Raw genomic sequence first — 16,970 nt, forward strand, 5'->3', positions numbered from 1 at the left:
GTGATATATTAAGGACAAAGGCTTCGTTATTAAACTTTAGTAGGCTAAAAGTTAGAGAGAATCTGTAGAGCGAAAATGCTTTCATATTTTTGTAGAATTAAGATAAAATATTTTAATACATGCCTCTTAAAAAAAAGTGAGAATATTATCGTTTAACACGTCAGTCGGCTTTCCTAAGAGTCTTGGTGTCCATTTGTTTGTAGTTAAATTACGTTTGTTGCAAATCGTATGATGTTTATTTTATGAAGTTTTCTTTCAGACGATTTTTGGTTTAAGTTGTTACCTCGTATGGTCAACGCAACATGGTTTAAACAACACGCAAATGAAATTTTTTGCAAATAAAAAAATAAGTCAACAGAATCAAGAATCAATTTACAAAAAATATCTACGGTTATAAAATTGTTACAATTGTAAGAATTTATGGTATTTTTTTAACACCTAAATTTTCATAAAAAACCGTTTACCCCACTAAAGTAGAAATCATATGTTTTGTTTTTAAAATCACACAGATACATAAATTTCCTATTTTCATCCGTTAAATTTCCCATTTACTTTAAGGGAACCAACAAAACACCAATTTTCCACTACGACAAATCACAACCGTAGTTTGATTGTCAACTCTTACAGAAAATGTGACATTTGTGAAGTTATTTCACTGTTTATTTAACATACAAGCTTTTGTTTACTGAACACGACGCCTTACCCTTCAAAACAGCTGCGGTAAACATTCTCATGGTATTTTATTGTACGTATTTTTGCATTTGTATGGATGTGGGTTTTTTTTGCGGAAGACGGTTATGTAATGTAACTAGCTGAGGGTTGCATGTGACGTCGTGTTTTTGCGTTTTGGTTTGCTACAATTAGAATTGATGGTTTGTGCATTCCTTTAAAACAACTGCTTTTACTTAAACAAATATTAAAGTCTTATTTTTTCATTTATAAAAATTTTCCGATTTTTGAAGCTAAACCATTCAGGGCGCCATTCAAGCATATACAAAAAACATTCAAATCGGTCCAGCCGCTTAGGAGGAATTTAGTAAAAAACAAAAAAACTTACGTAGATATTGATTATTACACATTCCACAAAAAAGTATTAAATATTTATAAAACACTACCGGTTAAGCACAAAGTCCTTATTATAATTTTAAACTCAGAACATTAAACTTACCAAAAAAATTTAACATCGCGAGAGAAGATTAAAATAACACCTAGACTGAAACCATCCTAACATATTTGATCTAGCACGAGATGAAATATTCCAGATATTACCACATCGGTCCTTACATCTTTATTTCCCTCCCGAGGGCTATGAGGGAACCTTTTAGACCTAACTAGGTTATAAATAACATTCCAGTCTAGACTTTGGAAAAGCCTATATTTTAGATCCTTGGTGACAAAAGCGTTATTAGAAACGGTCTCTTGGGCACGTTTTGTAATCGGAATTTTGATATTTGAACTTTATCTGAATATTACGTTTAGGGTACAAATAAAAAGCAGAAATAAATATGTGAATATTGTGACGTCAGAACGTATAGTCACAAACAGCTAAACACATTCAAGTCTAATACAGGTTGTTTTACAATTTTTGCTTCGGCGGTGAAATATAAAAATATTATAAGCAATATTACACAATGACACCTGAAATTAACTGCATTAAATTAACTATACCCACAGATGTGTTCTCAAACTTGCAAAAAAAATCATTGAAATGATATAATGGTTAACTCATGCGCATTTATCATAGTTAGTAGACTAGTTTCGGACCCAACTGGATTGGAGTCGTAATTATAAGCTGACGGTCAAATATACGTTAAAAATAAGTGCTATTCAATACATAGTCCTCTTTAAACTTACTATAAAAATGGCACCCTACCATAAAAATAGATTATTGCAACTCCTTGAAGTTTAATTTCAACTAAGATAATATTGCTGTGAATAATACATGTATTACCACAAGCTACAAAATCCTAACAACGTTTGAATAATCATAAAGCCACATTAGAGAGAATATTCCCTTTATGATCAAACATAACATTTCTTTCATCCCATCTCCTTGATTGTTTAATCTCATTCGGTAGCTCTTTTAACTATGAGTACGAACAATAAAATCCAGCGAAGCGAAGAATGCTGTTATAAAATTCACATTGTAAGAGCCCTTTTACATCATACGGACTTCGGGCAGCCGGTTTTAGCGAGCCGAAATGTTTTCACACTGTCCGTTTTGAATCTGTATGATTCGGAGGTGGTCGTGCGACGAACATTTTTATTTTATTTTATTTTTTCCTATTAAGGGAATCAAACTATACTCAAATTGCTGTCATTCCTACAATGTGAGATTTTAAGTTTTTTCTTGGTTATGTATTATTGAAAACGGATGCAAGACGAAAGTTAAATCAATTTATTCTCAGGACTCAAATGGTTATTCCGGCGATCGGACAGTTCAGAACACGTTTCTATTACTTACCGCTTCTTAGTAACTGAAGTGAACTAACTGGGTACTCCCATAGAGCGATATTATAGATTTTTTACAAGGAAATATACTCTAGAATCGGTTTCGACAGCCGATAATCCGGTACAGGGTGGAAGGCAATCGGATCGTATGTAAGCGTTCTTACGCACCTGAGGCGATTAGGTTAAAAATTAAACTCAATGACTGAGCGGAAAACAAAAAACAATCTCAGAAGATTATTTTTGAAACGAAATTATGGTAATGTTTTCTTTGATGCCGGTAAGACTGGGTTTTTTTAAACGACTCCCGCCCTACGGAATTTAAACCTTGTGTCGCGGGGTGTTTCACAAACATACAATTCACAGGCACAAAGACACCCAGGCTCAGAACAAGCATTCGTGTAAGACACAAACCCGAGACACGTAGCGCACTGTGAATTTGGCGTGGTTACCTCAACCACTCGGCTATCCGTGCAGTCAATTAGATCTTTACACGCAATACCAACTTACTTTAAATAAAAGCTGTCCTGGTCGAGATATATCAAACCACTAATAGGTTCTAGTTAATCTGTAAATAATATGTAATTTCCACTGTTCAGTTTTTTTTTATTTCACAAGGAAACGCTCCTGGACTAGTCCGGTTCTCTTTACTACATCGATTGTAAATATTTGTAGCCTAAATGTCACAATTAAAAAGGATTTAAAAATCACAATATCGTCAGAAAATAATGGCTTTAATACGAAAGCCATTTCGAAATCATTCCTGCTAGGGGCCCAGTCAATCGCCATATCTTACCCGCAGTAAGATTAGCAATGCATTATTCAGAACAATACGCATGCATCACAAAGGCAGCAATCCTCACACGATAACGTACAGTCAGCATAAAAGTTTACGAAAACCGAATGTAGATAGAAAGTTAGCTTTGCGGCTAAAAAGTAAGTGTAATAGTTACTGGCTCTCACTGCTATACCCAAGATCGTAGGTTCGAATCAAAATTTCCCACGATGTTCGTGTAATGAGCCCGAGCTTTAATTAGTCCTTTGTCTGTATGTAACTATTATATTATAAAATGTATATTACAAAAAGCATTTAAGTACCTATGTTTATGGGTTGTCTAGCATTCATAATACAAAGTTTTCTAAATTTGAAACTAGATGGCGTTTTATAGAAGTTGTGGGATATCAGTACGGTAGAAATTGAATACCAATATTGTGAAGATCAATTTTACAGTCAGTAAATCTGAAGGCATTTTCTTCTATGCCTTAAAGTACTGCTATTGCATTTGTGAAAGGCAGGAACTGTTCCACGCTGTTTAGTACGTTTTCACAGTTGTACAACTGCCATAATATTAATTTCAGAAGTATCTAGTATAGGTTTTTCTCATCGACTTTTGTAGCTGACCGTACAGTGCTATAAAGATGCGACTGACTTATTTGGAGGCCCAAGACGAATACTAATTTACAACCAAAGGGAGAGGGATCAGATTAAGGGTTAAAACGTTTTAAAGGGATGTACGTGTTAAATTTATATTGTTGTAATCTTGCATGTGTGCGTAGATGGTCTGATAAATATGTTTACATTGTATAGATCGTATTCCAAAAAGTTAAGTCTTCATTCTGGACTATTAAATACGTGTATACAGCTGAAAAATAGTTTATGTTACACCTATAATAGTACCAATATTTTTAAAAATAAATAAAAACTCTTTTTTACTTTTCATTCTGACCAAACCTTAAAGAAAATGAGAGAAATGTCCAAATCGAAAGATTTACGCCAAAATTACATGTGATTTCATGATTTATGATTCAAAGCGTCCTTATATTATCTAACTACATTTAAACTAAACACCAGTTATATGTCTGATATTCTATTTCGATAAATAAATCGAATTAAGATGTTCGTTTATGATAACCTGATAGTTTGAAGTAGTCATTATAACGCTTTTGTTATCAAATACGAGAATGTTTAATCTCTACCAGTCTCTATTACTCTCTGTATGTATGAAATAAGGAGCTATTGCTCTGATTTTTTACAAAAAATATTTTGGCTACGCGGCTACGTTGCACAAGACCGTTCTCTTTTCGACGGTATTTTAAATCTTGTATGTCAAAATTCATGTGTATAGAAATATTTTTATAAAATTTTCAATTCAAGTATTATGTGGTAATATGATGTTTAAAACGTCAGACAGAGAAGCATTTCAATGACTCCAGATTATATTATAAATATGACGCATAAAGTAACTTAATTAGCCGTTTCATAAATAGCCTAGCCTCTTTACTAAACGGCGTCGTTCAACCAACGACCTTAATAACATTCAGCCGTAGACTCTTTGTAAAATATAGGAGCATTACAATAGTTGTGACGTAAGCATAGAAACATTCAAGACAGTAGTCGCATGAATAATTAATACACTGGTATATTGTCAGTCAACTATTTCGTTTAAATGAAAACTGTCTCTTAAAGCGTAAATATTGCGTCATATTCTACAAGACAGATATTTTATCAAATGGCTGAATTTTATGAGGAAGTAGACTTAAAGGCACCATTTCGTAAAAAATCAGAACTGTTTGTTAATTGAACGGCTCATTAAGCTAGTTGATTGCAACGTACATGACTACACAAAGGTATCCCTAATGTCAATTTCCTCCTAATTGACAATCTGTCAGTGCGTGCAATCGTTATCTTGGAGAACTTGTGAATGACTAGAGTGACATAATCTGTGACTGACACTCGGTACATTCGTTATCTGTAGGACAACTTGATCGACAATTTTGTTTTTAGTACATCAATTGATTAGGTTTTTAAACATGTGCGAATCACGGATTTAAGTTGAGAGCATTTCTTTTTAGTAAAACTGAAAGTTGGTTAGGATTATAAATTACACAAATCCAGCCAGCGAGCGGTTAAATTCTTGTTATAATTTATTGAAGTTCAAAAAATACAAAACATTTCTCAAATCCATTTAAAAATTGTACTTTATTTTCAAACAGCAAATGCTGTGCTCCAAAATTCACGAAACAATCTCAAAAGACAAAGATGTCATTATTTACGATTTGATAGCCGATACAAAACGTAATTCCAGCAAATAGTCTCTCAGGGGAAGCGCCTCGTTATATTACAAAGAACACCGTCCGTTCGAGCCAAGAGGCCGAGGGCCGAGAGCCGAAAGCCAAAGCCGGGAATAGGGCGAATAAAGACGAAAAGACCAAGGGTATAGAAGAACGGTAAAACGTTTTCACTGATTTACAACTTTATATTTGGAAGCTAACGCCTTCGGCCTTCAATTGTTTTAGAAACCTTACCGCCACACTTAAAGTAATGTTATTCTAATTGCGCGAGCGTGACAGCGCACTACATGACGAAGAGCGCTATCTCTTTTCCACGACCGCAATAATATTACTTGAGGTAATTGTAAGCCTTCAGCTCATCAGGAATCGGAAAAGAAAATGTTTTTGTTCTGTAATTGGAAACTCGTTTGAATCGTTCGGATGAGATTTTTGGGCCTTATTAGGGTTACAATCCATAGATGGGTGTTATTTTTATGAGAAAGGTTGTGTTTTGAGCCTTTTTGGTTCTCGATTGTCAGAAACATTATAATAATACGCCAGTTTGGACAAAGAAAGGGTATGGTTGCTTTTCTTACTTTTTTTGCAAAGCAAAACGTATTTCATTAATTTTATAAAAAAAAAAAAAATTTAAAACAACGCCTATTCTTTATTTAAACCAGTTTCTAACAGGATTATTAATAATTTAATGTAGGTTTATCAAGTTGTGAATAGATTATAAAATTTACAACATATAAGTAACTAGCTGTTGCCCGCGACTTCGTCTGCGTGGTTAGAAGATATAAGTTATGACTTTTTCTTCGCTCCTATTGGTCGCAGCGTGATGATATATAGCCTAAAACCTTCTTCGATGAATGGTCTATTCAACACAAAATAAAAATTTTCAATTTTAACCAGTAGTTCCTGAGATTAGCGCGTTCAAACAAACAAACTCTTCAGCTTTATATATTAGTATAAAGATGCCAACGATATCTTCGCTACGTTTCATCGATTTTTAATTTCTCGCGCACAGATTTTAATATTACGATAACTCATTACCTATTAACTTTTTTGGTGTAGTGTAAAAGGCAATTTTGTTCTATATTACATGCATAATATATCTAACTAATTTATTTGGATAAGGATTAATACTGTATTGTTAAAAATAGGTTCGTTAATAACCTATAATTTTACTGTATTAAGAAAACACATAAAAATGGTTATTGTGGGTTATCCTTGGAAGATAGACATATACCACCGCGGACTTTTTTGTAGATCTATTAAAGAGGTACAAACCCGCCATACATTGTTTTGTTGTAACTCAAAAGGTTTTGGCAGCGTTCTCGAGGAAAGCTCTCGAATGGCTTAATTTTTTCCGACATGTTTAACTAATATTGTTGTAATATCGTTAGTTTACACAAAACCTAAACTTATTATACACTAAAACCTTCCTCAAGAATTGCTCTATCTAATGTTGAAAACCGCATAAAAATCCGTTCAGTACTTTTCTAGTTTATCGCGAACAGACAGACAGACGCGGCGGGGGACTTTGTTTTATAATATGTATATAAGGATAAGGAAGCTCATGTACACACAACATTGCTCTGTATCTACAATGTTTAGTTAATCCAGTTAGCTTTAATCCTAGCACTATGCTAGTGCATGTTCCTACAAAGGAAACTCTGGAACATTACACACGATTTTACAATGAAGAAAGGAGTGCTTACTTAGGAGTATAAATTATGCAGCCTTATTTTTAGTTGATTTAATCATAAATCATATATTTTTAATGTAATAGTATCGCATTGTGGGAGAGAGTGTGCCATCACGCTCCTGAACTGGAATAATTTTACTAAAAGATGGTGGTAGGGCTTCTTGAATTTACGGGGCAGCGGGATGGTCCGAAAGGGTTTCCGTAGCCCTGGTACACGAAAAGCAAAGGAAGGATAATTTGTGGGTTTTAGATAATAGAAGTCTGACACTCCTTTCAAGTCAGCCCAAAACTGAAGGAGTACCATCCGAAATAAAAAGAGGTCATTAAATAAATCGTTTTCATATCTTAAAATAACGTTCATTTTCGGCAATTCACAACAATATCTTGTTTGTTTTTAAGCAATTACCCTACTACACCTTACAAAAACCGGCGTAAAAGCAAGATGATGAAAAAACAACAAAGCACTCTTTACATTAAGGCTCTATATTTATAGGTTCAACACACAAGTAAAATGCCGTTACCTACAAATCAGCGTGCCTGCAAATAAAGTGGTGATGTCGTGTAACGCGGAAATGATATGCTTCCGCCATTCCAAGGGAAGCCGCATAGCCTGACAGAAATATTGACTGGAAAATGTACTGGGATAGTCCGCAAATGAGTAAAAGAACATATGAATAAAGATGCTATAAATGGCATGTATTATTATGAATGGGTGTTGAATGATGGTTTAATTTGTGAAAAATTAGATTTATTTTTCATTTTCGAATTTATGTAGAGTATTTTTTTAACACAAAATTGAATTGGGGCCTGAAAGTTCTAATAATTATATGTTTGTAACAGTGTTGTATATGTGTTGTATCTTATCATCCCAAATATAACATAGATCAAAATCATATACCATATATCAAATAAAAGAATATTGAGAAAATGTTACTCTAGACAATCAATCCGATCCCAATTCCGAGCACCTATCACAACCTCTTAAAGCAAGGACGTGATGTTATAAAAGAGATAGCATGTTCCACGGCGTATAGCGGCATCTCTCTTCCACAACTGCAAGAGGCATACTTAAGGTCGTGATAGACCCCCAGCTCGCAACAATGCATGTAACTAACGTAGCTAACGTCTGTTAAAACTTTTGGAGTATCTGCCACCTACAAGGAGGCAAAAAGGTGATTCAGCCTAATTACGAGTTTTATGAGAACGTTCGAGTTTTATTTTGAGATAGTGTTTGTATTTTTGTGAGTTGTTAGTTTGGACGGTAACTATTTTTTTACTGTTAAATGAAAAACTATTTTTCGAAAAAGTTAAACTTATTTTAATTATAAACTGATTGTCTAAGTGTATGTTTTTTCCCTTGCCGTTTGCAGGTCCGTCTAAAATTTCCTATCGACTAACTCGAACAAGCTAAAACAATGCATCTTTTATGAAATTAATTTAGCAGCAAAATGGTCTTGACTAAATAAAAATATTCGGCCAAGAAAAGATTTTCATTGCCAATAATAAAGACGTTCCTTGGATAAAAATTATATGAAACCCACAAACACTACTGAAACAAGTTCAAAACAAACGCGCAACGCGCTTATCATCCCAACATTCTCTTTATATCACAGGACAAATAATCACAACAGTGTTAACCCTCCGACACACCAACATGGATACACAACCTTATATCTGACAACATAAGGTATTTTTCACCTTAATGGGGAACAGGAAGGTTTTAATAAAAACGAAATTACTTAGAACGTTGGACAATAAGGTTCTCATTTCAGTTGAACTTGTGATGTGGTCTAAAGAGACAATCTTGGTTATGGCTGATATGAGGTGAACCAGATATTGTCTATGAGAAAGAGTTTTAATATTGAGATTCGGGAGAAAGGGATTAGGAAATCGATCGGTCAGTTTTAAAACAAAATTTAAACTCCAATACAGAAACTAATAAGTTATCTGAAAATGAGGTTTTATTCCAAAGTAATAAACAACCTCTTTAGAATGCAAAAGAATCTCTTTAGAGTACTAAACAATCTCGGAATGAAATCGGAAGATAAGGGCACCAAGACAAATTACATTTCACCAGAATTTAAAGCTGGTTGAAACGATCCAAGAGCAGCTACGAAAAAGCACACAATCACGATTTTATTTGTATTCAAGCGTGCAGGCTTAAAGTTAAATTATTGATCACGTCTTTTATTAAAACTCGTGATAATTTTCGACACATTATGAACAATGATAAAAATCGAAAACAACCCAGCCAATCTATTTACTACCAAGTGAAAAATATTTCCTATTCCTTCTATTCACTACTTCTGCTTCGCCCGATAGTCAAGTACCAAGAAAAATATTTATAAATGATGTGCATCCTCAGATTACCTATATTTGGAGCTGTGAGGTAAGTATGGCAAAAAATACATCTACTTATTACTTAATTAGATTTTAAAAACTATATTCAACTTAATTTCAATACAAAAAAAAATATGAATAATTTACAAAGCGTCAAAAATGATATTTTTATCTCAGCCGAAGTCGGGAAACGTGACCAGAACCCTGGCTGCATTGCCACGTTGTATGGCAGTGCTAATCCATTGAGCAACATAAGTTATGTCTCCGTATAAATATCTATTCGTCATATCCATCGTCACATTCATCTATATCTATTCGTATTTCTTTCAATACTGTATCGAAACACATTGCATAAATAATCTAATAAACAACTTCTACAAAGATCCATCCACAGCATCTTACAAATACAAACAACAGTTCTCAACACTCCTTATTAAACTTTAAGAACACGCTTCGTTTAACACGTTTTGACACAAAAATATCTCGAAGCAAAACATTTGTTTATTACGTTTCCGCCCCGCAACAGAATGCACTTTAATATTTTGCTGAAAACTGGCGAAATTAAGTTTCATGTTCATTTCTCGCAGTATTGTCCGTTGCTATGGCAACGGGCTGTACTTTGTCTGTGCCCCTTGGAGTTTTAAGTCTGTTCCTTTAGTAATTAGACTTGTGGATGTAGTTTTCGTTTTAATTTTTCTTTCAGTTTCAACTGCCCTTCTTTATCTTCGTAATTTTACACTTTAGGGTCTTTATACAATAATATATAAGGATTGCTTGATATTTGCTTGCAGAATAAAATCGCCTGGTTTCATAGTTTAGCGGTGACTCTTGTTCAAAGGCTTTTCTACTTTAAAATTTATTTGATGCAAACAATTTCTATGCATCAATTATTCTTTTAAACATGGATTTCTCAAGCATAATAACCCAAGATTGAATGAACTTCCCTTAACAGATATATTCATGTACACAATATTAACTAAACGCTTTTGTTTCAAATTGAAACCAACTTGGTTAAGTCGATTTATTAGAGTGTAGCCTACTCAGTCACACATTTACAAACAATACATATATAATTTACTATATTTATATCTACACGTAACAAATTCATTTTTAATTCATATTTATTTAAAATATATTATACATAAAAGCCTTATTACCTATATACATATATTTACAATAATAACAAAATATCAGTACACATAAAACTACTAATTATCTAATACTACGGCATACACATTGCGGCGAGGCGCATTGGAAACGCGTTGCATCTCCGGTTGGAACCGGATCGGTCTTACGTCCGGCGCGCGCGCCGCTACTCACCGCGCCGCGCCAGTCGGCCACTTATCTCGCTCGCGAAGCCTGTGTCGCCCGCTAACCGAATGCTGTACGGCTACCGCACGCACCAGCGTGTTATTGTTAATATTTTCGTCATCACTATCGCTTGCCTATCCACCTTTCTCCTTCAAGCACTCCTTCTATTCTATAGCTCTGCTTGTGCTATAAGACTGTGTGTATGTGAACTATGTGTGATTGAACAATATAAATATTACGTGTAGTGAAGTTGTTGGAACTTTTATTTATCCGAACCCTCTTGACGAACACCACATCACCCATCCACACCACAACTGGTGACCCCTAAGGACACGAAGACTGAAGGTTGGTACACTCGATACAAAATGAGCGACAGCAGTGATTCTGTAAAAACAGCCGGTTCGAGAAATGACGGCCATGTGACGCGGCGAAAGAAGGCAGTGCGCGTGTCCAATGACGGACGCGAAATTTATCGCGCGAAAATTAAAGTGCCGCCATTCTCGCCTGAGGATCCGGAACTGTGGTTCGCCCTGATTGAAGGCCAATTTGACAGCCATGACGTCACCGACGACGGCACAAAATTCACGCATGTCACCAACAACCTGGACATCCAGTACGCCAAAGCTGTGAAGGACATCATTGTAAACCCTCCAGCCCAGAACAGGTATGGCAAAATTAAAACAGAACTCATCAAGCGACTCTCTGCTTCGCATGAGAAAAAGGTCAAGCAGTTGCTGACGCACGAGGAGCTTGGAGACAGAAAGCCATCTCAGTTTCTACGGCACCTCCAAGACTTGGCCGGCCCATCTGTTCCTGAGGACTTCGTCAGGTCTATTTGGTGCAACCGTCTGCCAAATAACATCCAGACAGTGCTAGCGTCGCAGCCGACACACTCCCTGGAGCAGCTTGCGGATTTGGCTGACCGCATTCAAGAGTTGACGTCCCCATGCAGCGTCGCCGCGACGTCATCACACAGTGCAACCGCTTCACACCCATCGGATGAGATCGCGGAGCTGAAGAGGATGGTCCAGCAACTAACCCTCAAGTTGGAAGAGCACACTCGTGCTTCCTGCTGCGCGACCTCCAGCCGCTCGAGACCGCGTGAACGACTGCGTTCATCTTCACGTCAGAGAAGCCGATCCAGCTCCAGCTATAAAAAGTACACGACATGCTGGTTCCATGCGAAGTTCGGGGAAAGGGCTAATAAGTGTAACAAGCCCTGCGACTACAGAAAAGCGGGAAATGCCACGGGCGGTCGCTAATGGCGACAGACGATTGCCCATCTTCTTCAGGTCGCCTTTTCGTCACCGACCGCAGCACGAACACCCAGTTCCTGGTAGACACCGGCAGCGACCTCTGCGTCTACCCACGTTCTGCGCTTCGAGAGCGTCGTGCCAAAACAGAATTTCAGCTCAGCGCGGCCAACGGAAGCGTCATCGACACTTACGGCTTTATTGAGCTTAACTTAAATCTAGGCTTAAGGCGTAATTTTGCTTGGCGTTTTGTTGTAGCAAATGTAACTAGACCTATTATAGGCGTTGATTTCCTTAGCTTTTATAACTTAATTGTAGATTGCCGCAATCAACGCCTAATTGATAACACTACCACATTATCAGCCAGTGCTTCTTTAGTAAATGCTAATATTTTTTCGGTTAAGGTTTCGACAGGCGACACGCGCTTTCACAACATCCTGAGCAAGTTTCCGGAAATTACACGCCCTTCAGGCACACCAACCGTCCCGAAACACAACACCTTGCATTATATCAGGACTACACCAGGACCTCCTATCTCATGTACCCCTCGTAGACTGGCACCTGATAAACTCAAAATAGCTAGGCGTGAATTCGAGCTCATGCTTAGCAACGGCACAGCGCGTCCTTCTGAAAGTCCCTGGTCTTCACCCTTGCACCTTGCGCCTAAGAAGGACAACGGCTGGCGCCCTTGTGGTGATTATCGTATGCTTAATGCGCGGACCATACCAGACCGTTATCCTATTAGGCATATCCATGACTTTGCCCACTCCATTGCTGGTTGTACAGTATTTTCCACTATTGACTTGATGAAAGCTTACAATCAGATTCCGGTTTTCGAGGCAGATATTCAAAAGACTGCCATCACCACACCCTTTGGCTTGTACGAATTTCCCAAAATGACCTTCGGACTGAGAAATGCAGGTCAAACATTTCAGAGGTTTGTTGACGAAATGTTGAGAGGCCTCGAGTTTTGTTATGCGTACTTAGATGACTTTTTAGTCTTCTCCAAGGACGAGGCCGAGCATGAAGACCATCTTCATCAGCTCTTCAGTCGCATGAAGAAATATGACGTCCTCGTCAACACCGCCAAATGTGTCTTCGGCGCACGCGAGGTAACATTTTTAGGCTACCGGATCTCGGCATCTGGCACCAAACCCCTGGAATCCAAGGTACAGGCAATCAATGACTTCCCTGTCCCTAAGACAGTCAAACAATTGAGGCGATTTTTAGGCATGCTCAATTTTTACAGGCGGTTCTTACCACACTCTGCTTTAATTCAAGCCCCTTTAAATGCCTTGCTTACAGGCCGTGTAAAGGCATCACAACCTGTCGACGTGTCTGGCGATGCGCTTTTAGCTTTCAACAAGTGCAAAGACAGTCTCGCCCATGCAGCATTACTCGCACACCCAGATTGTCACGCCGAACTCGCCCTGGTAACAGACGCATCTGACCTGGCAATGGGTGCAGTTCTGCAGCAGCTTAAAGACGACGCCTGGCAGCCTCTGGCATTCTTCTCGCGGAAATTGAGTCCCTCGCAACAAAAGTACTCACCCTACGACCGCGAGCTCTTAGCCATATACGAAAGTATTAAATACTTTCGTCATATGCTAGAGGCAAGACACTTCGTGGTATTCACTGACCACAAACCGCTCAGTTACGCTTTCAGCGAACGTAAAGCTATCTGTTCGCCCCGGCAGTACCGCCACCTCGATTACATCTCGCAGTTCACAACCGATATCCGACACATTTCGGGAAAGGACAATGTTGTCGCTGACCCACTGTCGCGCATCGAGGAACTGCAGATGCCAATCGATTTTGACGTACTGGCTGCCTCCCAAGCGACTGATCCGGAGTTGACTCATCTTCTACGGGGAGATTCTTCACTCCGGCTGGAGAAGTTGGGTATCCCTAACTCCCATGCTGAACTTTATTGTGACGTCAGTACCACCTCACCCAGGCCGTTTGTCCCCAAAGTGTTGAGAAAACAAATCTTCGACAGCCTCCACAGTCTTAGCCACCCTGGCGCCAACGCTACGGCTAAACTGGTGGCTGCCCGGTTTGTTTGGCCTGGGGTACGCAAAGATTGTCGAGACTGGTCCCGACAATGCCAGTCTTGCCAACGCGCTAAGGTTCATCGCCATGTATCTTCTCCACTTGGCTCGTTCGAACTTCCGCGCGCTCGATTTTCCTTTATCCACGTGGACATTATTGGCCCTCTCCCTATCTCGCAGGGATACCGCTACTGTTTCACCGCTGTAGATCGTTTCACACGCTGGCCAGAGGTCATACCGATGTCGGATATGACAGCTGAAACAGTCGGGAAGGCATTGATATCGTGGATATCCAGGTTCGGATGTCCAACAGATATTGTCACTGATCGCGGCCGACAGTTTGAATCTTCACTTTTTCAATATCTCGCAAAAATGATTGGATTCAAACATCGTAGAACAACCGCGTATCACCCAGCTTGTAACGGGCTCGTGGAAAGATTCCACCGACAGTTAAAGGCAGCCATAATGTGCCACGCAGATTGCAATTGGGTAGACACGTTGCCCTTGGTGCTATTAGGCATTAGGAGCGCAGTTAAAGATGACCTCAAAGCGTCATCAGCCGAGCTGGTTTACGGCGAGCCGTTACGTTTGCCTGGAGAATTTTTCCAAGCGACCCCTATCGATTCCTCCGATATATCGGACTTCACCACTCGGCTGCGCCAATTTGCATCAAAACTGCAACCGTCACCGGCCTCACGTCACAATAAGTCCAAAATATTTATGTACAAAGATTTAATGACATCAAGTCACGTATTTTTGAGGGACGACGCATTACGTGGGTCTTTACAACCCCCTTACACCGGCCCCTATGAAGTATTAGAACGAAGTGACAAAACTTTCAAAATTATGTATAAGGGTAAAACCGTCACAGTGTCTATAGACCGCCTTAAGCCGGCCTACTCACTGATTGACCCAACTTCCAACCCTATCCCCACTCACACTCCTTCTTCTAACCCCAACCCCGGTTCCTTCCCTGATCCTGCTCCTATTAACCAAGACAAGCCAGTTCAGGATAACGTCAGAAGGACGCGTTCAGGCCGCACAGTTCGTTTTCCTGATTTTTATCGCCCGTAGTGACGGTCTCTGGGGGGGAGTGATGTAGCCTACTCAGTCACACATTTACAAACAATACATATATAATTTACTATATTTATATCTACACGTAACAAATTCATTTTTAATTCATATTTATTTAAAATATATTATACATAAAAGCCTTATTACCTATATACATATATTTACAATAATAACAAAATATCAGTACACATAAAACTACTAATTATCTAATACTACGGCATACACATTGCGGCGAGGCGCATTGGAAACGCGTTGCATCTCCGGTTGGAACCGGATCGGTCTTACGTCCGGCGCGCGCGCCGCTACTCACCGCGCCGCGCCAGTCGGCCACTTATCTCGCTCGCGAAGCCTGTGTCGCCCGCTAACCGAATGCTGTACGGCTACCGCACGCACCAGCGTGTTATTGTTAATATTTTCGTCATCACTATCGCTTGCCTATCCACCTTTCTCCTTCAAGCACTCCTTCTATTCTATAGCTCTGCTTGTGCTATAAGACTGTGTGTATGTGAACTATGTGTGATTGAACAATATAAATATTACGTGTAGTGAAGTTGTTGGAACTTTTATTTATCCGAACCCTCTTGACGAACACCACATCACCCATCCACACCACAAGAGCTAACATTGATGCATTTTAAGCCTTGCTAGAAAACTTGCCGAGCGCAGACTGCCGTCACTCTTAATATTGAACATTATTGAATATAATGAGGGCTTACAAGCGTCGCTTCCTGAATTTCAGAAGAAAATGCACCAATAAATGAATATTGAACGACGCGACGATGAAGAAAAGCTATGTGGAGGTGAAAATAAAGTGGTCATTCATTAACGTGATTTTTTATTTAAGGTTTTGTGTTTTTACCTGTAATAAAAAATGCTACGAATTTTTAGATAGGTCTTGCAGGACATATTTTATTACAAACTAGCTCTTGCGAACGGCTACGCCATAAGGTCTGGATAAAAACTTTAACGTGTTAATAATAAACCGTTCAAAGGTTTTTACGCGACAGAGTAACAACACACTTTCAAACTATATTTTTTTTATTAGGCTTAGAAATTTAGCAAATAAATTTAAAGGTTCCCACAAACTCATTTCACATTGCACCGATTTATTTTTCTTAACTCTACTTAGACTTTAGTTTTTTTTTGTTTTCTATTATAAAAAAGAAATGTCATGACAAAGATAGAGATAATTGAAAGAGGTTTGTTTCACGACAATTTGTTACTGCTAAAATATGGCCGCGACCCAGGACGGTACTGCAATAAACTTTATATACGTATAATGTACTCTACTTAATATTATAAACTTGATTTTATTGTTATTACTTTTATTAAGGCGATTTGAGTTTGTGAAAGATATTTAGTAAATATTGTTTCACTTTTTAAAGTTTGGTTATTAGTCGAAAATTACTGAAAATATAAAGCATATTTTCAGTTTGATTTCATATTCGGTTAATTGCACAATCTTTATAATAAGCCCCGCAAATTGATATTGCGATAGAACTTTGTCACAATAACAGAAGCGTGACGTCACTCACCGTAAAAAGTACAGATAAAAAAAATGTAATTACTTTAATTACATATTCATTTACATAATTCTTTCAGTATTTTAATTCTGAATGAGTTTTTGGATTTTCTTAGTAGGTCAATAGGTTAGGGTCAAGGAGGCAATTCATAATATTATAAATGTGAATTGAAAGAATAATAGATTATTCAAAATCAATTAATATC

General features: G+C 37.9%; 1 protein-coding gene across 1 annotated transcript; it reads left to right on the plus strand.

The window, feature by feature from the left end:
- Positions 1-11,226: 11,226 nt before the first annotated feature.
- LOC113493240 lies at positions 11,227-12,123 on the plus strand. The gene has a single exon (XM_026871113.1). It carries the CDS (start codon positions 11,227-11,229, stop codon positions 12,121-12,123), a length of 897 nt encoding a protein of 298 aa, XP_026726914.1.
- Positions 12,124-16,970: the final 4,847 nt, after the last annotated feature.

Source organism: Trichoplusia ni, chromosome 4 (assembly GCF_003590095.1).
Source record: "Trichoplusia ni isolate ovarian cell line Hi5 chromosome 4, tn1, whole genome shotgun sequence".
Taxonomy (NCBI): domain Eukaryota; kingdom Metazoa; phylum Arthropoda; class Insecta; order Lepidoptera; family Noctuidae; genus Trichoplusia; species Trichoplusia ni.

Coding starts and splice junctions, on each gene's coding strand:
- LOC113493240 (XM_026871113.1), top strand. CDS start 11,227: ATGAGCGACAGCAGTGATTCTGTAAAAACAGCCGGTTCGAGAAATGAC.